This window comes from Psittacula echo (genome assembly GCF_963264785.1).
Source record: "Psittacula echo genome assembly, chromosome: Z".
Lineage (NCBI taxonomy): Eukaryota > Metazoa > Chordata > Aves > Psittaciformes > Psittacidae > Psittacula > Psittacula echo.
Window position 1 is genome coordinate 38,137,799 of NC_137742.1, and position 22,746 is coordinate 38,160,544.

A 22,746-nucleotide genomic window follows, 5' to 3' on the forward strand; every position below is an offset into this window, starting at 1 on the left:
TACCTCTGGAATGTGAACTGTAGATACCAAGGGAATTTATAAAACATGGGTGATATAAAGACAAACAAAGGTGTAGACTTGAGTTTATCTTTCAGCAGTCACATGAACTGCTCACTAGGAACCAAACCAGAAAATATATATTTTTAATCATATTCCAGCTACCACAACTGGACAACCCTTCACAGCAGAAAGGGGAGCCATTAGTGTACTTCATACTGAGCTCTACTTCACTGGCTTTAAAATCAGGGATATAAACACATAACTTTACTCTCTGAAAAAAATTAATTTCTACATTGTGGAATATTGGAATATTCAATATCGAAAGATTTTTCTTTTCTTTCTTTCCTTTTTATTTTTTTGTCCCCTGTCCTGTGGAAAACAAATGACAAGAAAAGAAATCCTACCACTGAAGAAAAACTGAAAGGCATTTTGGCATACTTCATTATTAACACAATTAATAGGCACATAGATTCTTTAGGATTTGCTTTGGCAAGGTACTTACACATATGTCCCATTTAATAAATACCTCAATGAAACCTTGCATCTTGATGTGAAGCATGTACTTTAGTCATTTGCTGAGCCACAGTCAAAGGAATTACAGGGGAAAAAGCTCATTAGAAACAGTTTGACAACTTACTAAGTAGACATCCAGAACTGAAGCATTATCATTTTCCGTTTCCAGTGTGCTCTGTTCTGAAGTCAAATAGATGGCACTGTCTTCTAAAGTGAATGTTGAACTCGAAGGCAAAGAGCCCTTACTGCAAAGAAAAGGGAGACTACAGTGAACCAAAAATACAAGTTACAGAGAGCTCAGTCACAGCTGAAAATTTTAAATTAAGTTTCTCTCAAATGTAAAAGCTTCGAATACTTGAAAAGAAAGAATGTAAATGGACAACTATGGATATGTTGACAATGGCTAGATATCTGGCAGCTCACATTTGACTAACATACACAAGCCACAGTTTCTATCTTTTCATTAATTCAAGTTTTACCAGGAAGTAATGCTGTTCCTGAACTCTGATAACGAAACTATGTCACAGTAAATGTGGGATAATTTCATTAATTTCAAAATAAGTTACTTCTGCATTACACATTATCTAAATTCTGGCAACACTTCTTAATACAAAATAGGGGAAAAAATCAGTAATTGGGCACAGTAGCATTGGACTTTCTCATGCAGATATGGTATCACTAGCATACAACACTTCAAAAGGGAAAGTGGGAGAAGAACAGGAGTGTACTGTAATTAGTAAAGCTCTGCAAGGAAGTAGTATTTACAGAGCAAGTGCACTGTATTATTTCATTCATAGATTTGATTGTTATCTGCTATCCAGAAAGAATGTGAAAGGGCACAGGAATCTTGCTTTATTTTGTAAACACACTTGGAATCACAAAGCTGAAACTTTTAATGTGTTTTAATGGATTTAGGTGCCCATTATCCCTTGTCCTCACTAGCTGCCAGAAACTAACAGACTCCAGGCTGCCTTGAAAACTCAGCTGTAGTTTTTGCAGAGATATATTTTAAGTTCTTACCTATTTACACACAAGGTGAAAAGCAAACAATTCTGCAGTATAACTGGGTACGAAAACATAGTTACAGCCATCAGTCCAGAAATGACTGATTTCCCCCTCCCTTTGCAATACTTTGTAGTTTACGTTTCAGCTGGGGTATAATTTCAGAAAGGGCAAAGCTAGTATGCAAAGTAGAAAAATTCAAATACTCAACAAAATAAGGAATCATCAGTCACCCTCATGTCATATTACCTTCGCCACATTACAATGTTCTTTTTAATATATAGTCTATTAGGCATCTTTTCAGTTGTAAGACTATTTCTTTTTCCTGAGGGTGACTTGGTATTATTTTTCTCACATTCATTACTAATATTCTATTAAGTAACTTTTGGGTCACATCAGTTTTTTGTCAATGCTTTGTTTTACTGAAGGGGAGAGGACAGACGGGAAGGGAATAAACAGGCTGTTGCTGTATGTGAGACTATGTTTTATCACAAAATAAGCTCTGTCACAAAAGATACTACTCTTGGCAAAAGGGAAGGGTGAGCAATGAAGAGTCACTTCTGCTTGTGAAATTTTGATTTTTGCTGTTGCACAGTTCAGGTCTCTGAATGTGCAAAGGCCCGTATATGAGAACAACATGACACAAATGTGCAGTGGGCAGACACTACTGCTATAAAAACATGCAAACCCAGTGGTTAGCCCTTCCTTGCGGAAAACAGTGCTCTGCATTACTAACTGTAAAGCAAGTTGAACAGGCTGTGGTGTATACCTGGCTTTCGTTTCTGTATCAGGTTTAGTTTAGAAGCAAAAAATACTGAAATAGTTATTCCTTTCAAATACATATCCAGCCACATCACTGCCACCTTTTCTGCTGTGATAAATAACTTCTTTCACATCCAGAAAACCTCTGGAACCTGTACTCAAGATGAGGTGAGGATCCTGCAGTTAACACTAGTGGCATTTTATGTTTTATATCCTGGACATATCAGAAAAGTGAGACCTAGTCCTTCTATTATTATTTACTTTTCTTTCTCTATTCTCTACTTTTCCATTAGAAGGCACTGTGCTTCTTTTTGCTCTTAGTTTGTTAAATTATAATCTATGTTGTTTCAGAGACTGTTGTGGATAGCAAACAATAGCAATGTGAACTCAGCACTTGGTTTTGGGATTCTTAAACTACTGGGTTTTAGCTATAACATAGGATAAAGACAGTATCATCTCCCATTTGCAATATGCCTCTTTTTTTCCCTCAGCTGTTACAGAAATACAATATACAGTCAGGCAGAAAATGAGGGTTGAAACAAATCCAGCATGTTAATAGAAGTCAAAGAGAAGCTCCTATAAATGTCACAATTTGGCTATTTATTAGTAAACTTCCTAAGGAAGAGATTTAATATATAAAAACAAATAATATATAAAATATGTATATTAACATAGAGAAATAAATGGGAGAAAGGGGACAAAAGAAAGTACAAAGGTATATTAATCTTACATACAGAAAACCAGCAGTGGCTAAAGTGCATTGAACAACAGCAGGCATGAAAGAAAGGAATGAAACAAAATAGGTATCAATCCACCTTTTTTCTTACAGTCAAAGATCCACAACTTATTTGCGGATAGCCATCTCCTTGCTGCTGTGACTTTCACACTGAATAATTAGAGATAAACTCTGCAAGTGAGGAAGACTCATCTGCATGAAGAATTATTAAAAGGAAAACTGTAGGAAAACTGTTGCAAGACAGAGCTTTCTTACATACTGAACCTTAAGCCCAGTAACAGTAAGGTTTTTCTCTATTTTAAAGAATACTGTCCACTTTGGGAAGTGTTTTCTTCGTAGAAAAACAAATATCCCTGATCCTAACATGTCTGCTTGCGAGGCAGCCTGCAGGACAGGTAGAACTCTTCAGTCTCCTTTCCAAGTCATTGCACAGCCTTTGAAGAATGGCAGAAACAGTGCCAGGTAGTAACAACCAACTGAAGCAGAAGTTTGATGCATGTTCCGGATTTAGTTGTTTGTTGTGGGCTTTTTTGTGGTATTTTTTTTGTTTGTTTTGGTTTGATTTTTTTTGTGGCGTTTGGTTTTTTTTTTATTCCCCTCCTGCAGTGTGAAGAACGCTCTTGTAGGAATATAATTATCAGCTTTTTTTCAGAAAGTGCCAAAATACAACAGCCATGAATTAGAATAAGCCACTGTGTCTCCCTGGTTGTGAAGAGTTGCAATAAAAATAGGCTTTGATGTCTAACTTTCTATGTGAATATGCTCTCCTAGAGCATATCCCACAGAATATATATCCCCTAAATAGCAGCACATTTGCAAAGTCCAGTGTGTTTGAAAACTCTTATATAAGCTTTCAAAAGAAATTATCAGCTCACTGCATCAGGAGTTTTGATCTTTGAAATCTCTGCATATGGAAGTTAGCCAGAAAAATGTCTTTCAGGACAAATAAGCAGTAAAACTACTGTTCTAAGGTACAATTCAATATCAGCTGTTGCAGGGTATTTGTTCTGCATACATATAAATGTGAACAGGGAGAACAGGTATTAATGGACCTGTTGAACTAAATGCATTAATGAGTCCATTGTTTACAATGTTGAAGTACTGTATGACTTCTAAAGCATTTTATAAGTTACACATGTCTAAAGAAAAAAAAAAAAGTAGGTCAAACATAGTAAAATTCCCTTGTAATATTTCTCTAACACTGTTGAGAAACATCAAAACCACAGACCTGAAAGAAAAATAGATATGTCTCATCTTCTAAATGCTGCTTCAGTTGAAGGAGTCTGACAGTGAATCTGCTACTACATTCTCTCTAATGGCAAACCATGACACGTGAATCAGTAAAGATCACAGTAAGCACATCAATTTTACCATGACCAACAGTCATGCCTCAGTGCACTGAGTTCTCATCCTCAATTTTTAGACTGAAAAAGAAAAAAAGCTAAGAAAAAAAAATGATCACTCACAATGAATATGCTCAACTGTGTTGTTGCCCTCCTCTTGCTAAAGCAGTCTATTTTATCTTATTTTGGTTCTTAAATTAAAAAAAGTAAAAAGGATGCAAAAGTAATTCCATCACAGAAAAACTGGAAAAGCCTTGTTTTTCTTTAAGCCACAACTACAGGTTACTTCAATCACAGTAAAATTTTCTTTCTTTCCCCATAGGGACTTCCCCAGTGTCTCAATGTATCTGCTTCTAGCATGAGAGCATTCAAGTCTTTTTCCTCTCCCTAGCTGTTTATTTTCATGAAGCTTTCATGAACTTAATCCACTTTTATCCATATTTAATCCACTTTGAATCATGTTCAGACAAATTTGTCTAAGCTTCATAAGCTAAGGGTGGTGGTGGTAGACAGGCAGAGACATTTAAGCTTGACACAAAAAATTTTGCATAGAAAACCAGACTGGCAAAAGGTGTGATTATGTATTCCTTGCCACAGAAAAACTAATATCTACAAATCCCTACCACTGAGAAACAGAGCAGAATTTTTTACTTGTATTTTCTAAGCTGCCTTTGAAAAGTTTGTTTGATAGAATTCAAGTCATAGGACATTTCAGTTCAAAGTCTGGACATTTCACGAAGTTTTGTCTGTGTAAGAGAAAAAACCTCCACAACTCAAAGCCTTCCAAAATTGCAAGTGATATCCACTTAAAAACAGCAGTGCAAAGGAGTGTGGGGGGAGGAAGGGAGGTGAGTGAGCGAGTGGCTGCATGGTTCTGGGTTGCCGGCTGGGCTTAAACCATGACAGTATGGCAACAAATAATTAAAAAATATACAGAAAAGCAGAAGGAACAGGAAAGAGAAGGCAGAAGTCCATAACATACTTATCTTACAGAATAGAGATCCACAGTGCATAAAGAGAAACAAGAATCAGATTTCATAAATATTATTTCCTTAGGCTCAAATGTATCAGAAGAACTCATCAGGCCCCTTTCTATAACCCGCATTGGTTACTCTAAAGATAGAGAAGTGAACTACCCCTTTATGCATCATGGGATTTTGTTTGGACTCGTGACTGGAAGCCATGAGACCTGCTGAAAGATACATTGGAGAGAGACTCCTGTTGAATCTTGAAACTCCAGTTTAAAACATTTCCAGATGCACCCGTAAAGCATTCACTTCCTTCAGCTGTTCGCAATTTTAAAAGCAATGTCAGCTGAGACAACAGGCATACTGCTCAGGACATTCAGATCTGTCATCTTTAATTCATGAGTACTTACTAGAAAAACTTTACCCATAGGGGGTAAAATCTGTTATCACTTCTGCTATAAAAATAATCCCTGATATATCAACTCCTTGCATGATACAGCCTCAGGAGCTGTCTCTGACTCAGCAACATCTCTGTCTGCTTAACCACTTTGGTAGCAGTTCCTTGCTTCATACCACAAGTGCAGAGCACTCTCAAGGAGAGATGGTGCTGAGCTCTTTTCTCTCATGAGAAATGGGGAATGCCATTTCCCCCTCCTTGAAGCACGGTTACCTTCATGGTTGGTAGAAACAGAGGGTAATTGCAAAAGAAAAAAACGAAGTTAAACATAATGCATCTGCTTTGACGTATCAAAAAGTATTACTGCTCTCTTTTTAACGAGTCCTCTCACTGGCATATGCACATACAGCTCATTAGCATTAACACGAATCAAGGCACTGTGCAGATACTGTATTATTACTATCCATGCAGGATTATCTCCTTTTAGTACTCTAAGCCAGAGGTTTCTGACTGGTTACAAGAAATTTGTATACTCTCTACCTTATGCCAGGAGACTTTGAAAGAGAAGGAAAAGCCCAATAAAGATTATGCTAAACGAATTCTATTAAATAACTTGAAGCAGAATGTCATAGTTAATTACATATTTAAAGACCGAAAGCGGGCTCACATTTGTAAACAAATAATTCATTCAGGCTTTGTTTCAAAGATTCCTCCAGGCTTTCTGTTCGTCAGAGACAAATGGCAAAGTGATGAGTCCTGCATCGCAGTATTTGTAATACTCAAAAGCAAAATTCCAGTATGAAAGATCTAAGATATTTACAACTCAATGTGTCATTGTAGCATGGTTCAGGGGTTTTTTGACATTTTTATTTCCTTGCCAGCTTTTCTCATGGGAGGACTGAAGTTTCTCCAGTGTACCATAAAAACATAAATAAAACTTCAGCTGGATATATTATTTAGTGTCATGAAGAAGGAAGAACCATGTTGTACTGATGCAGAAGCAGAGGTGAGTACAAAACTGAAAGCGTCCAGAATAATCTTGGGGAAATTATTTTAATACTGAGCATGCTTAGCAGCTTTCTCAAATCCTAAATGAAAGCCATTAGCTATGATAGGGAAGGTAATCTTCATGACTCGTACCTACTGATATTGTGACACAAACCAGTACTCGGTAAGAAGAAAAGCTGAAGAGGATACACCTAGACAAGCGAGGATGTTAGTTGGTCAACCCCTGTGGCAGAACTCCTGATTACTGAAGGTCCTTTTTTCTGACACAAGACATGGAAAGAGCCACCCCTGTACGGTGGACGTACATTAAAGGAGCGTGACCAGCAGCTTGAGGGAGGTGATTCTCTCCCTCCACTCTGCTCTTGTGAGACCCCCACCTGCAGTACTGTGTTCAGCTCTGAGGCCCCCAACACAAGGGGGATGTGGACCTGCTCCAGTGAGTCCAGAAGAGAGCCATGAAGATGATCAGGAGGCTGGAGCACCTCTCCTATGGAGACAGGCTGAGAGAATTGGTCTTGTTCAGCCTGGAGAAGAGAAGGCTCCAGGGAGGCCTTAGAGTAGCTTCCAGTACTTAAAAGAGGGCCTAAAAGAAAGCTGGAGAGGGACTTTTTACAAGGGCTTGTAGTGACAGGATGAGGGGGAATAGCTTTAAACTGAAAGAGGGGAGACTTAAGATTAGATATTAGGAGAAAAAATCTTCACTATGACAGTGGTGAGACACTGGCACAGGTCACCCAGAGAAGTTATGGGTGATCTTTAAGGTCCATTCCAAAGCTAAACTATGACTCTATGATCTATGAATGCTGGTGCAAGGTCTGCTGTGTTAGAGCATGTGTCCTGTTTTACTGATTAATTTCCAGTATGCAAACCTGGACTGCAGACAATACAGGTACAATCTGATTTTTGTAAGGTAGGGATGTGCAGGGTAATTGCATAACTGAAAACACGCACTACATTTTAGGTTATTTCATTGACTGAATCACAACTGGAGAGTGAGTCTAAACATACAACCAAAGTATAGATCTACTAAAAACCTTATTAATTTTAGAATTATTTTTTAATAACTTTACAGGAAAATACAATAGAGTACCTGAAATGTTTTATTTGCAGTAAATCTGAACTCTACCCAGACAACTCCACAGTTCTCCTTTGCTGACAGATGCTAATACAGAGTAGTTCTGTAGTTTTGTTTGGTGCTTAAAGCAAATAAAAAACCCCAGTAGTCTAGAGCTTTATTTCTAGTGAAGCTAAAACTTGGTAAAAGACCACGGAATACTGAAGTCCTACAGCTAATTTTGCCACAAGCTGAACAAGACTGACAGAAGCTGAACTGAAGGAGCTGTATTTCTATTAATGTGTATTCATTAGTAATTTCATTTCCTAAAGCCTATATAGATGCATTTTGGAACAACTTGTGATGGTTGTGTAATTAAAACTTCATCTTTGTTACATCCCAAACCACACCTCATTCCAAATTTTTATAGCAAAACATCAGACCTATGGAAGATGCCACATAAGTGAGACTCATTTCAACTTAATAAAAATGGAAGCTGCAAATATTACTTTGATCAAGCAACTCTACAAGTGAATTTACTTCTTATGAAAATGCAGATGGTCAAATTTAAATATAAGGTAAAATCCTACTGCCTCAAGACTGCTTTTAAAGCAACTTGATGATTTTGGACAACATGCAGTTTACAGTAAAGAACTCAGCACATGGGTAAGTCCATCAAAGTTATATACACACTGTGTAGTTCAGGATTCCAACTTATTTCAAACAAAATTCAAGGTACTTGAGTTCACAATGGTTACCCTCTTGACAAAAACACACAAAGAAATAGCTGTCCAGCAGTACAACACATGGTAAACAGATCTGCAAGCAGGCAAGATGACATGACACAGCACACTTCAGGTGTGCACAGTAAAGTACAGGCATACACCCAGACAATCTCCCAGCGAGACTTACTGGTATAAGCATTGTGTTGGACCGTCATGGCTAAAGTATATTCAAACACAAGTCAAATCGTAGTCAATCTAGTTCATAAGCATCTGCACAACTTCTGTTGATATTTTCTTGGGTTTAATCTTCCTCGGTCAAAATCAGACAGGCGCTAATCACACCGATGGGTGAAGTTTCATAGAATCATAGAATGGTTTGGGTTAGAAGGGACCTTAAAGCTCATCTAGTTCCAACCCCCTGCCATGGGCAGAGACATCTTCCACTAGACCATGTTGCCCAAGGCCCTGTCCAACCTGGCCTTGAACACTCTCAGGACTGAAGTTCCCTGGGCGGTTCCAGTTGTTCCAGTGCCTCACCAACCTTATCACAAAGAATTTTTTTCCTAATATCTAATCTCCCCTCTGTCAGTGTAAAGCCATTCCTCCTTGTCCTGTCACTACATGCCCATGTTTCATAGAAATTCATTTTAGAAAACGGTCATTTTGAAATAACTGAAGGCAGACCATTCAGCCCTGTACATTCAGAATAAAGATCAACTTGAAAGTAGGTCTCTTTCTCTAGCACATCATAGCTTCCTGCAGCTGTTTTCAGCTACAGACAAGTTACAGTAAGTATTTCCTACTCTGATCTTAATGTAGTTTGGTTTATAGCACAGAGTAAGGCCTAAGCAAGTTTTAGTGCCCAATTTAGTTTTGGAAAATGACAAAAAATATGAAGCATACTATTTTTTCTGTTGTGCTTATGTTTTTTTAATTTGTGAACCCAATCATAACACATAACAAATACATAACAAATCCCATGGGCTTATACAGCCCTTCCTTCACTGGAGAGGTTCAAGAATGAGCTACAGAGGCCCTTGACCCTTCTGCTTTTTCTTTCACAGAGTCCCCTACCATTGCACACATGGTCAGACTTAGCAAAATAGTGGTGAATCATCTACCACATATACAGCCTTTACCTGCTACAATAGAGCATAGGCTGATCACGTTGACAATGCTCATCTACATTCAAGGAAGAAGAAGAAATTGTGGTTGCCAGGGAAGTCGCTTCAAACAGAGATTGAGTGCTTGGCACCAGATCTGGTCGGTGGTGTGAACCTAGTACTGCACACACAAAAATAAACAACAGCATTAAAAACTTCATTTCAAATTGAATCCAAGAATCTTTATGCAAGTGTGTGGCATCTCATAGTCTCAAGCTGTCTCAACAGCTTTTTGGAGCTTCCTATGATGTTTAAATTGATGAGATTGTAATATTCATATAGCCATACCTACAATCTTTTGCATTACAGGGTAAGCTTCAGCTTTTAGCCAGTACGTTCAGCAGGATACAGAGCAACCCCAAGGTCAAGTATTAAAAATATTAAAGTAGTATGAATATCTGATGAAATCTAAGTTCTGTGACTGGTTTCACGCTAGCAGGGCCCAATTCTCAGATGAGGTTATGCAGCTGGCTCTCCTTTGCGCCTGGCTGCAGATGAGCTCTGAAAGGTTCAAAGACTGTATGTCCTCAAAAAGACGCTGGGAACAATGACCTGAGCTTCAAAACATTTCATGTGATGTGTTTGTTTAAAAGCAAGTGAGAAGAATAGCACTGGCCCTGGCCTTAATTTGCTACCTAGGGTGGATAAATTGTTTTAGGATCCCCCAAAATACAAAAGATTAACATCATGCTATAACCTTGATTCTGACTTCCTCTTGCTCCTGAAGGTCCACTCTGCCATATGACTAGCAACTGTCTCCATGAGAATAAGCTGACTGAAGTTTTGAAAGATGAGCTGGATTGGAAGCTTATAGAGTTTATACTAAATTCCTTTAAAAACATTGGTTAGGCTGTTGATTTGAAACACATTACCTTCTTCATCAAGGCTGGCATAGCTTTGTCCTTCAGCAAGAATGCCATGCTTTTCATCCTTCCACTCCTGGCTAACTGCACACACTATTTCTTGTGATGTTGCCTTCAGAGCCATGATGGAATTGCACCGTTTCTTTGAAGGTGAAGACTTTAAAGCTGCATTACCAAATGAACATCTTTAACACCTTATAGAAAAGCAAGCGATCTATAAAGCTAGACTTTTTGAATACACACAAAGAACACATCCTGATAGAAACCAAATTATTTAACATGTTAAAACAAGAGCCAAAGGCACTGTTAAGTCATCTGTGAGTGAAGTATTTTTGTCTTGCTGGGGTTCCTTACTGCTAACAGAAAAAAAAAAAGGGGGGGGAAAGAAAAAAGAATCATGTCAGTTAACCGCCTTTGCTATCACCGAGTTACAAATCTGTGAAGAATCAACCCAGGGACAGAATGATACATAAAAAAAAAGAAAACTGAAAAGACATTTGGAGTATTCTGAGAAGTTATGATCATTTTCTTAAGCTGCAAACTACTGCTATTATAATGATGTATGTGCTACTACAGAATTTCTACTTCAGTGACATGGCAAACATCTTTGGGTACAATAAATGCTTCCAAAATGTTGATGGCTTCTACACTCACTTATGAGCATCCCCTTTATAATTCTTACCAATGCCTACCTACTTACAGTGGCATTTTGGGTGAAACTTTAGGATCTGACATTTTCCACTACTAATGAACCATGACCCCCATTTGTAGTAGTTCTTACAGATGCCAGTCAGTTCATTTAGTGTTTTTCAGTTGCCAGCTGCTGATCTCCATGCATTGGCTGCAAAGTTACTTCAAATGCACTGCAGTAGTACATACTGTGCTCTACTACAGCTCAGACTAAAAGCATCAAAGCTACTTGGCGAAAGACTGAAGAAGAGAATGAGATGCATAGCTCCAGGATAATGTTAAAAAATAACATGGTAGATAGTGTCTGAGCTAGCCTCTGCCCAAGGCTGAATCTGATTATTATGTTTTTATTGTTATTTATGGAGGCTTCTTCTGTGCACAGGGGGAAGAAGCACAGATTCAGAACAGGGCTTAAGAGTTTAAACTGAAATATCTAATTGAAATTTAGAACCAGTGTTGCTGAAGGCATGAAGACTTCCAATTCTTTATTATACAAAAAAATCATAATGCATTTGAACCTTTAATATAGCTATAGAAGTAGAATAATAGCCTTGTATGCTGAGCAGATCAGTAAGAGTGAGGAATTATGACAGATTAATAGCCTGGAAAAATGAGACAGACAAATTAAGATTAGAGACAAAATTAGGCATGATGTTCTTAATTGTACATTGTAGCTTTCAAATATAAAATAAATTGTGTCTTGTGACATAAATCTAGCAGTCAAAATTAGAAAGAATTGAAAAAAAGGCTCAAATGTTTAGCAAGGATATATGGCTACATGAGACATTTATTTTGTCCAACAGATGGAAGTATCAAGTTATCTGTTCCTTGCTCTCTATCCGTGCAGGGGGGTTTCTTTGAATATTGTCTCAGACAACACAGCTCCCACTAAATTTATTCTAGGGTTTAAAGATACCTGAGTCTCAAGAGGTGCCTTCCTCCTTTTAGCTGAATTTTGCTTCATATTTTGTCATATTACATCAGATGCTGACTTCCAGTGGTTGAAATTTTAGTGAAAGTAAAACCTGATCTGAACTTTTGATGGAAGAAGCCTGTAAGACGATGGGTCTCTAATCTTGTGATTTTTATTTTCTTTTGATTTTGTAATAAGAATATACTTATCACACCTGGAGGAATTATAATTCAAAGTAGATATGAACATATGAGCTTATTTCAAAATGTGAATTCTTGCATGATAGCTAATTTCCCTTGTTCATTTTCAAAGTCAGGCTAAATGCAGCAAGTCCAAAAATAAATCTGTTCCTTAATACTTGCAAATTCTGTTGTTTTGCTTAAGAACTGTCGTGGTTTAAGCCCAAGCTGTAAATCAGAACCACGCAGTCTACTGCCCCCCCCCCCCCCCCCCCCCCCCCCTTTCTTCCCTCCGCTTCTGGAGGGACGGGGAGGAGAATCAAAAGAATGCAGCTCCCACGGGTTGAGATAAGAACAGTTTAATAACTAAGGTAGAAGGCAAACACCACGGGCCACCCTATGGTTTTACCTGCGGGATCATGGAGAAGACATGACGAAGTGGGATGGAAAACCTACTTCAGCTTTGGAGGAACGGTTGCATGAATTGAAAATAGGAACAAGGGTCAAGGCTGATCATCCCATGAGAGCTGCGGCTTCAGTCTCTGGTGAGCAGGTTCCCAGATGGAGCAGAAGAGCTGATTTTACTCCAGCTCCTGTGATAACGAAGAATAATCCCTTTCAACACGACTTAGGTGTCCAACGTTGTGATGACTGTTAGAGGGACCCTGCCTCCAGCCAGGTGGAGGTAGGGGATAATCGGATTTACTGGACTGTGTGGGTCAGATGGCCTGGCACATCAGTCCCGCAGAAGTATAAAGCTCTCGTAGATACCGGTGCACAGTGTACCCTGATGCCGTCAAGCTGTCAAGGGGTGGAACCCATCTATATCTCTGGAGTGACAGGAGGATCCCAAGAGTTGACTGTACTGGAGGCTGAGATCAGCCTGACTGGAAGGAAATGGCAAAAGCACCCCATTGTGACTGGTCCAGAGGCTCCATGCATCCTCGGCATAGAGTACTTCAGGAGAGGGTACTTCAAAGACCCAAAAGGGTACCGGTGGGCTTTTGGTATTGCTGCTTTGGAGACTGAGGAAAATGAACAGCTGTCCACCTTGCCTGGTCTCTCAGAGGATCCCTCTGTTGTGGGGTTGCTGAAGGTCGAAGAACAACAAGTGCCAATCGCGACCACAACAGTGTACCGGCGGCAGTATCGCACCAACCGAGACTCCCTGATTCCCATCCATAAACTGATCCGTAGTCTGGAGAGTCAGGGAGTGATCAGCAGGACCCGCTCACCCTTTAATAGCCCCATATGGCCAGTGCGAAAGTCTAATGCAGAGCGGAGACTAACAGTAGACTATCGTGGCCTGAATGAAGTCACACCACCATTGAGTGCTGCTGTACCAGACATGCTAGAACTTCAGTATGAACTGGAGTCAAAGGCAGCCAAGTGGGATGCCACGATTGATACTGCCAATGCATTCTTCTCAATTCCTTTGGCAGCAGAATGCAGGCCACAGTTTGCTTTTACTTGGAGGGGCGTCCAGTACACTTGGAACCGACTGCCCCAGGGGTGGAAACACAGCCCTACCATCTGCCATGGACTGATCCAGAATGCACTGGAACAGGGGCAAGCTCCAGAACACCTGCAGTACATTGATGACATTATTGTGTGGGGTGATACAGCGGAAGAAGTCTTTGAGAAAGGGAGGAAAATAATCCAAATCCTGCTGAAAGCTGGTTTTGCCATAAAACGGAGTAAGGTCAAGGGACCTGCACAGGAGATTCAATTTTTGGGAATAAAATGGCAAGATGGACGTCGCCAGATCCCTACAGATGTGATCAACAAAATAATAGCAATGTCTCCACCAACTAATAAGAAAGAAACACAAGCTTTCTTGGGTGCTGTGGGGTTCTGGAGAATGCACATCCCGAATTACAGTTCGATTGTAAGCCCTCTCTATCATGTAACCCGGAAGAAGAATGATTTTAAATGGGGCCCTGAGCAACAACAAGCCTTTGAGCAAATTAAACGTGAGATAGTTCATGCAGTAGCCCTTGGACCAGTCCGGAATGGGCCAGATGTAAAAAATGTACTGTACACTGCAGCTGGGGAGAATGGTCCTACCTGAAGCCTCTGGCAGAAAGCTCCAGGGGAGACTCGAGGTCGACCCCTCGGCTTTTGGAGTCGGGGATACAAAGGATCTGAGGCCAGCTATACCCCAACTGAGAAAGAGATACTGGCAGCCTATGAAGGGGTTCGAGCTGCTTCGGAGGTGATTGGCACTGAAGCACAGCTCCTCCTGGCACCCAGGTTGCCCGTTCTGGGCTGGATGTTCAAAGGCAGGGTCTCCTCTACACATCATGCAACCGATGCGACATGGAGTAAATGGGCTGCACTAATTACACAACGAGCTCGAACAGGAAATCCCAGTCGTCCAGACATTCTAGAAGTCATCATGGACTGGCCAGAGGGCAAAGATTTTGGAATGTCACCAGAGGAGGAGGTGATGCGTGCTGAAGAGGCCCCACCATATAATAAACTATCAGAAAGTGAAAAGCAGTATGCCTTGTTTACTGATGGGTCCTGCCGTATTGTGGGAAAACATCGGAGATGGAAGGCAGCTGTATGGAGTCCTCAACGACAAGTTGCAGAAACTGCTGAAGGAGAGGGTGAATCGAGTCAGTTTGCCGAGGTGAAAGCCATCCAGCTGGCCCTGGACATTGCTGAACGAGAAAAGTGGCCAGTACTTTATCTCTATACTGACTCATGGATGGTGGCAAATGCCCTGTGGGGGTGGTTGCAGCAATGGAAGCAGAGCAACTGGCAACGCAGAGGTAAACCCATCTGGGCTGCTGCACTATGGCAAGATATCGCTGCCCGGGTGCAGAACCTGGTGGTGAAGGTACGTCATGTAGACGCCCATGTACCCAAGAGTCGGGCCACTGAGGAACACCAGAACAACCAACAAGTGGACAAAGCTGCTAAGATTGAAGTGGCTCAGATGGACTTAGATTGGCAACATAAAGGTGAATTATTTTTGGCCCGGTGGGCCCATGACACTTCAGGTCATCAGGGCAGAGATGCAACATACAGATGGGCCCGTGATCGAGGGGTGGACTTAACAATGGACACTATTGCCCGGGTTATTCACGAGTGTGAAACATGTGCTGCAATTAAACAAGCCAAACGGTTAAAGCCTCTTTGGTATGGAGGACGATGGCTGAAGTATAAATATGGGGAGGCCTGGCAAATTGATTATATCACACTCCCACCAACCCGCCAAGGCAAGCACCATGTGCTTACCATGGTGGAAGCAACCACCGGCTGGCTGGAAACATACGCTGTGCCCCATGCCACTGCCAGGAACACTATCCTGGGCCTTGAGAACCAGATTTTGTGGCGACATGGCACCCCAGAAAGAATTGAATCAGACAATGGGACTCATTTCCGGAATAACGTTATAGACACTTGGGCCAAAGAGCATGGCATTGAGTGGGTATATCACATCCCCTACCATGCACCAGCCTCTGGGAAAATCGAAGGGTACAATGGGCTGTTAAAAACTACACTGAGAGCAATGGGTGGGGGAACTTTCAAGCATTGGGATACACACTTACCAAAGGCCACCTGGTTGGTCAGCACCAGAGGATCTGCCAACAGGGCTGGCCCAGCACAGTCAGAACTTTTACATATTGTAGAGGGGGACAAAGTTCCTGTGGTGCACATGAAGAATTTGCTGGGGAAGACAGTCTGGGTTATTCCTGCTTCAGGTAAAGGCAAACCCACTCGTGGGATTGCTTTTGCTCAGGGACCTGGATATACTTGGTGGGTAATGCGGGAAGATGGGGAAGTCCGATGCGTACCTCAAGGGGATTTGATTTTAGGGGAAAACAGACAATGAACTCAATTGTACGCTGTTGCCTGCTATAGTCCATCAACTAGAAGTCTGCAGGGCACCAGCGACTGGCTCTGACTTCCCTCCGACCATCATCCCAACAGAGAATGAACTTTGATAGAACCGGATGAGTTCTACAGTAAAGGAATGATCAGCATCAGCAGGCAACGATCCAACACTGCATACAGCTTCTTCTGCCCTGAAAGACTGTTCCAAGAGATGGAGCCCAACATCATGAACCGAATGGACTCAGTAGCTTTATAGGAATTGGTCTGTGCACTAAGATAACAGTGCACCGAGATGAGAGTGAGGGTATATGGAAAATGTGGGATCTGAGCATGACGTGAATGGTATGGAACAAGGGGTGGATACTGTCCTGGGTTCAGCAGTGGCAGTCAGTTTTTTGTTTTTTTTTCCTTCTTAGTAGCTGTTGCAGCACTGTGTTTTTGACTTTTGGCTTGGGAACAAAAAAAACTGATAACACCGATGTTTAGACTGACCAAGGATTTTGTGAGTCTCATGCTCTGCCAGGGAGGAGGAGGGGCCGGGAGGAAGCGGGGACAGGACACCTGACCCAGACTGGCCAAGGAGGTGTTCCATACCACAGCACGTCATGCCAGGGGATGGAACTGGGAGCTACCCGGAAGGGCACGTCCCCTGGTCGGGCGGGCTGTCTTTTCCGGCGGGCGGTATCGTATTCTCTTCCCTTGTTATTTCTCTTGTCGTTGTTATTGTTGGTGGCGGCAGTGGTGATTTGTGTTATACCTTAGTTATTAAACTGTTCTTATCTCAACCCATGGGAGCTGCATTCTTTTGATTCTCCTCCCCGTCCCTCCAGAAGCGGAGGGAAGAAAGGTGGGGTGGGGTGGGGGGGGCAGTAGACTGCGTGGTTCTGATTTACAGCTTGGGCTTAAACCACGACACAGCTGTAGCCATATTATGATAAAATATCTATACTGCATACTCCATTGGACTAAGGCAACATTAATTCGTTCTTTTCAGTTTGGAACCAAGAAACAAAATGCGATTGCTATTTCTCAAATGTTTTTGCTGAAATCTAACTTCTTATGTAACTTCATACATGGTTGTTATGCTGTGTTTGGACACTTTGGAAGGTACACAGCACTGGCTTTGGCTGAGATAAAGCTCAGTTTCTTCATAGTAGCTCTATGGTGCTGTGTTTTAGATTTGTGACCAAAACAGCATTGATAGCACACCAAAGTTCAGTTATTGCTGAGCAGTGCTTACACAGCATCAAGGCCTTCTCACACTGAGCTGGCAGTGAGGAGGCTAGGGATGCAGGAGGAGTTGGGAGGGGACACAGCTGGGACAGCTGACCCCAGCTGACCAGAGGGATATCCCCCCCACCATATGGCATCATGCAGTGCAATAAAAGATGGGATGAACAGGAGCAAAGAGGAAACATTCATGGTTATGGCATTTGTCTTCCTGGGTAACCATTACACGTGAGAGAGCTCTGCTTTCTTGGATATGGCTGACCAGCTGTCAGCTGATGGGTAGTGGATGAATTCCTTACTTTGCTTTGCTTGCACACTCAAATTTTGTTTTCCCCATTAAACTGTCTTTATCTCAATCCAAGAGTTTTCTCACATTTACCCTCCTGATTCTCTTCACCATCCAATTGAGGTGGGAGTGAGTGATTGCCTGTGTAGGGCTTAGTTGCTCACTGGTGTTAAATCACAACATACAGGAAAAACACACCTATGCAGGATCAACACACTCTCTGTCCCCGATGTCTTAAGAGGATCTACATTTTTCAGTTACAGAAATAAATTCATTTTATTTGAGAGAAACGAAATCAATAGTTAAACTATTGCTGCAAGACTTAAACTTAATCCTTTGGTAGAGATATCCCTCTGTAGTGAGGGTGGGTTTCTCTTGGCTTTTTTTCCTTTCCTTGTGTTGGGGAAGGGTTTGTGTGGCAAGGTTTTAGTAGCAGGATAGCTCCAAGGGTGGCTTCTGTGAGAAGCTGCTAGAAGCCTCCCCCATGTCCAACAGAGCCAATGCCAGCCAGTTTCAGAGTGGACTCACTGCTGACCAAGGCTGAGCCCATCAGCTCAGACTAACCAGCACCTCTGGAGTAACATATCTGAGAAGGGGAAACTGCTGCACAACAGCAGCTGGAAGAGAGGAGTGAGAATATGTGAGATATGCAGCCCCGCAGACACCAAGATCCATGAAGGAGGAGGGGGAAGAGGAAAGCACCAGAGCAGAGATTCCCCTGCAGCATGTGGTGCAGACCATGGTGAGGCAGGCTGTGTCCCTGCAGCCCACAGAAGTCCATGGTGAAGCAGATATCCACCTGCAGCCCACAAAAGGACCCCATCACAGAGTGATTGGATGTACCCTGAAGGAAGCTGTGACCCTGTGGATAGTCCATTCTGGAGCAAGCTCCTGGCAGAACCTGTGGCTCTGTGGAGAGAGGAGCCAACACTGGAGCAGGTTTGCTGCAGGACTTGTGTTCGCATGGGAGACCCACAATGGAGCAGTCTATTCCTGAACGACTGCACTCTGTGGAAACGACACACGCTGGAAAAGTTAATGAAGAAGAGGGAAGGATCTGTACTAGAGAAGTTCATGGAGGTCTGTCTCCTATGGGTGGGACCCCATGTTGGAGCATAGGAAGAGAGTGAGGAGGAAGCAGCTACAGAGATAATGTGTGATGAACTGACCGCAACCCCCATTCCCTATACCCCTGCACTGCCCGGGGGGGCGGAGGTAGAGAATTTGTGAGTGGAGTCCAGGACAAAGAGAGAAGTAGGAGGAACATATTTTAAGATATGGTTTCATTTCTCATTTCCCTACTCTGATTTGATTGGTAATAAATTAATTTTCCTGAGTTGAGCCTCTTTTGGCTATGACTGTAATTGGTGAGCAACAGCCTTGTCCTTGTCAAGACCCATGATCTTTTTGTTGTATTTTTTTCCCACCATCCAGTTGAGGAGGGAATGTGATAGAGTGGCTTTAGTGGGCACCTGCCATCCAGACAAGGGCAAGTCACCATACCCTGTAAGTAGCTAACAGTGATAAGTAGCTTACCCTTGAAAATTAATTAGAAATTAAGAAAGGATAAAAGGAGGGGAAGGCTAGAAACAGGTGAGTGTGAAAAAGACAAAGGACTTTATTAATATCCAAGTTCTGATGTTTTCTTTGGTAAAGCACATAAGAAATCCGTATCAAAGGGAAGAATACCTATCTTCTCAAACATGCTTTTCAAACAATGTATGTAATAATCTTCTGCAAATTAAAGATACTTAAATCAATATCCCATGAATAAGATGCAGGACTGGACACAGCATTAGATCATTAAATTTATCTTTATATCAATGCTAATATATAGGAACCTGTTTTACCTTCAGATGCCTGTAATGTGACAAAAAATAAATAGCAAGTATTTCTCTGTAATTTTACTATTGAGTACAATCCCATTAGCTCCACTGAAGAAACTCACCTTCTGGCAATGTGAGTGCTACATGATGCTGAAGAAAGGATTCATCTATTGCCAGGACAGGAGCATTATAAAGTAATGATTATATAAATATATAGACAAGTAGAAGTCTTACCTTGAACTTTCTTAAAAACTCTTGTACTCATAAACTTTAAAAATCTGTCTGCATAAAAACTTGGTCTGTGAACTGAAACAGTATCCTGTAAGATTGAAAAAGGTCTCAGTCCCATTTTCCATAAGTATATGACACAGAAATTGTCAGGAAAGAAGTTGGACATCTCAGATAAACTGTATCATACATTTCATGCATACTCAAAAGAAGTGAAACGTAACACATTTTTTCCTTTTTAAAGGTTAATTGTTCAAGAACTTTAGGTATTTCATTTATGAGATTGAGAGTTATGAATTATACAGCCGTATTCTGCAAAATCTTCCTAGCATCTGAAATGCTTTCTTCACATTATATATACATTTTTCCATTACAGATTCATCAATGTCCTGCTAAGTGGCCACTGTCTTTGTAAGTTAGAAGGACAAAATGATCATTTGGTTGCTTTTTAAAGATCAACAGATAAAATCAGAACATGCATTGGGAAATGGATGTAAAAGATTTCAGCAACAGCCCAAACCATGTGGTGATGGTAGACTACAAATACACCGAAGCTAGCTCTTTCCTGGTCAACGTAAGTCAAAGTTCCATTAGCTAAGATATCAGCAGTTAAAAAAAAAAAAAAATCTACTTACCCCATCATAAACAAGAGCTTTCCAAGAATGTTCTAGCTTCTTCATTAATCTAATCATATAAACACAAAATCAGAATTGCCTTATAAGATTTCCTCATTCGTATGCAATTTCAGAACAGCTTATACACTAAAACCTGAAATTCATCTTACCTGTAAGACTGGAGAATATCAATAATGCCCATAAATAGAAGCAGCTTTTCTTCTTTATGGCTTTTAGCTGGAATACCTCCCATTCTGAGAAAAACAACAAAAACATAGGTAGATTATCTTTTAAGGTATCTCTGATCATCATTTAGTAGGTGAACTGTACCCATGTGAAAACTCAACAAAATAGGCACAACATTAAACCTAGATGCCACAATGTGAAGTCAGTCAGATGTAGGTCATTTAGTATACAACTGATTTTAAACAGCAAACCGAAAGTATCTCAGATCCACTGGTAAATGTCTATTGTTAACTCTGCCTACTCAATCATCTAGAAAAAAGGGACCACTGTTTTAGGAACGAAAAAATTAAATCCAATTTTTGGTTTGGCAGCTTTTGTTGACATTGATGCATCCACTACAAAACTAGAAGAGAGATAGAAGACGCAACACATGCAATACCTCCAAATCTTTTTTAACAGTTTGAGAAGCAAATAATACACACCTGAAACAGCTACCAGAGAGGCAAGAGTATGTTCCCCACTCTGCCATTAACACACGTCAGTCCCTTCCCCTGACAAAACAGGGTTACCATCTTCTCAATCTTTTTTTTTTCTTTTTTGGGGGGAAGGAGATATGAGGGGGGGAAATGTTTTTTATTATTCTAAGCACAAAGGAAACCACGTAAATGCAAATGGAGTTTAAATTACTGTAAAACCTCACTACCATGACCTCCAGCTCAGTTAACTGGTCAGACATTCAGAAGTGTTAAGTGGTTTACAAAACTATATTCTGTCAGCCTTTCCTGGAAGCTATGACTATAAATTCAATCCAGTACAAGCAGCAGTTATTGCTGCTGGGTATCCATTCTCATCCTCATATTTGTATGGCCCAGTGTCTGGTTTAGGCCCAGCTGGCAACTGAGTACCAGATAGCTCCTCTCCCTGGGCAGGATGGGGAGGAGAATGAGAAGAAAGTAAAACCCATGAGTTGAGATAAGAACAGTTTAAGTGAAATATAATAATAATAGCAGCAATCAGCACATGCTGGCCAACTCCCCCAAGTTTCTATACCGGGCATGACATGCTGCGGTATGGAATACCCCTTTGGCTAGTTCAGGTCAGGTGTCCTGTCTCTGCTTCTCCCTGGCTCCTTGTGCCCCTCCTCACTGGCAGAGCATGAGAGACTGAAAAGTCCTTGATCAGGGTAAGCGCTACTGAGCAACAACTAAAACATCAGCGTGTTATCAGCATTGTTCTCAGACTAAATCCAAAACACAGCACTGCACCAGCTGCTAGGAAGGAGAAAAATTACCATCTCAGCTGAAATCAGGACAATGACCAATATAATCAGCTTTGGCTTTCTGTTAAAAAAAACAAACCAAAACCAAAACCCAGCACCCGCAAAACTGCCTGTGCAACACCTCTGCCACCATACAAGAGCATTCTTCTGTGTGAAAGTGAGTGATGCTGTAAAAACTGAGTGAAATTCAGCTCAAGTTTTTATTCTAGGGCTTTGAACATCTGGAAACTCTCTACAAATGCTAAATAGCATAATTCTCCTATTTGCTAGCTGTAGATTTAAGCACGTTTCTATATCATTAGTTGTATTTACCTAGACAGTTCACTTGAGAACCAGAAGAGTATATCCTTAATTTGAAATTAAACCCTTATTATAACAGATGACTGAATATATAGAATGAGAATGGTGAACATAATGCTCTAATACTGAATGTATTCCAGAGGAAATAATACAAAACCTACTGTTCTATATACGAAAATTCCTACTGCAATTTTTGCTAGGTAGAAAAACAAAAGGAAAGCAGCAGTTCTTATCTCAGGAAGTATCCACTGTACATGGATAGGACTGCACTTCAGTGATGGATGACAGAGTTCTACATATCATATATAATAATTTGAGATGAAAATAACCACTGTAGGAATTTCCTTTTCAATATTGATAAATAGTATGGCTCATCAGGCTGTTTCCAGTTAAAATTAGATTATACCTGAGATTCTTGTAATAGCTGTCTCATAATACCTCTTTCATAAGTGAATGCCCTTGTTCATACATAAGTCACTCTGAATTAACCAAATTTGTCATTGTGTATTTAAAGATAAACAATCTAATCAACACTTTCATTTCCTGCTCTGCAGCAGATCTTGAGGGTCCAGCATTTTTTCTTGAGGGTAGGGGGTGAGGAAGGAATGGGGAGGGAGGCTTACTCTTTCAATTTC

The 22,746-nt window shown here is 40.9% G+C and overlaps 1 protein-coding gene across 1 annotated transcript in view; it reads right to left on the bottom strand.

The window, feature by feature from the left end:
* Positions 1–595: 595 nt before the first annotated feature.
* Positions 596–22,746, bottom strand: part of PIP5K1B (phosphatidylinositol-4-phosphate 5-kinase type 1 beta) — a gene marked incomplete at both ends in the record, with an annotated part of 61,807 nt that continues 39,656 nt past the window's right edge. The window contains 6 exons of the mRNA XM_080637177.1: positions 596–758; positions 9,648–9,792; positions 10,544–10,699; positions 19,739–19,823; positions 20,368–20,416; positions 20,517–20,600. Of these exons, the coding sequence (XP_080493303.1) occupies positions 596–758; positions 9,648–9,792; positions 10,544–10,699; positions 19,739–19,823; positions 20,368–20,416; positions 20,517–20,600 (682 nt within the window). The remainder of the gene's footprint in view (positions 759–9,647; positions 9,793–10,543; positions 10,700–19,738; positions 19,824–20,367; positions 20,417–20,516; positions 20,601–22,746) is intronic.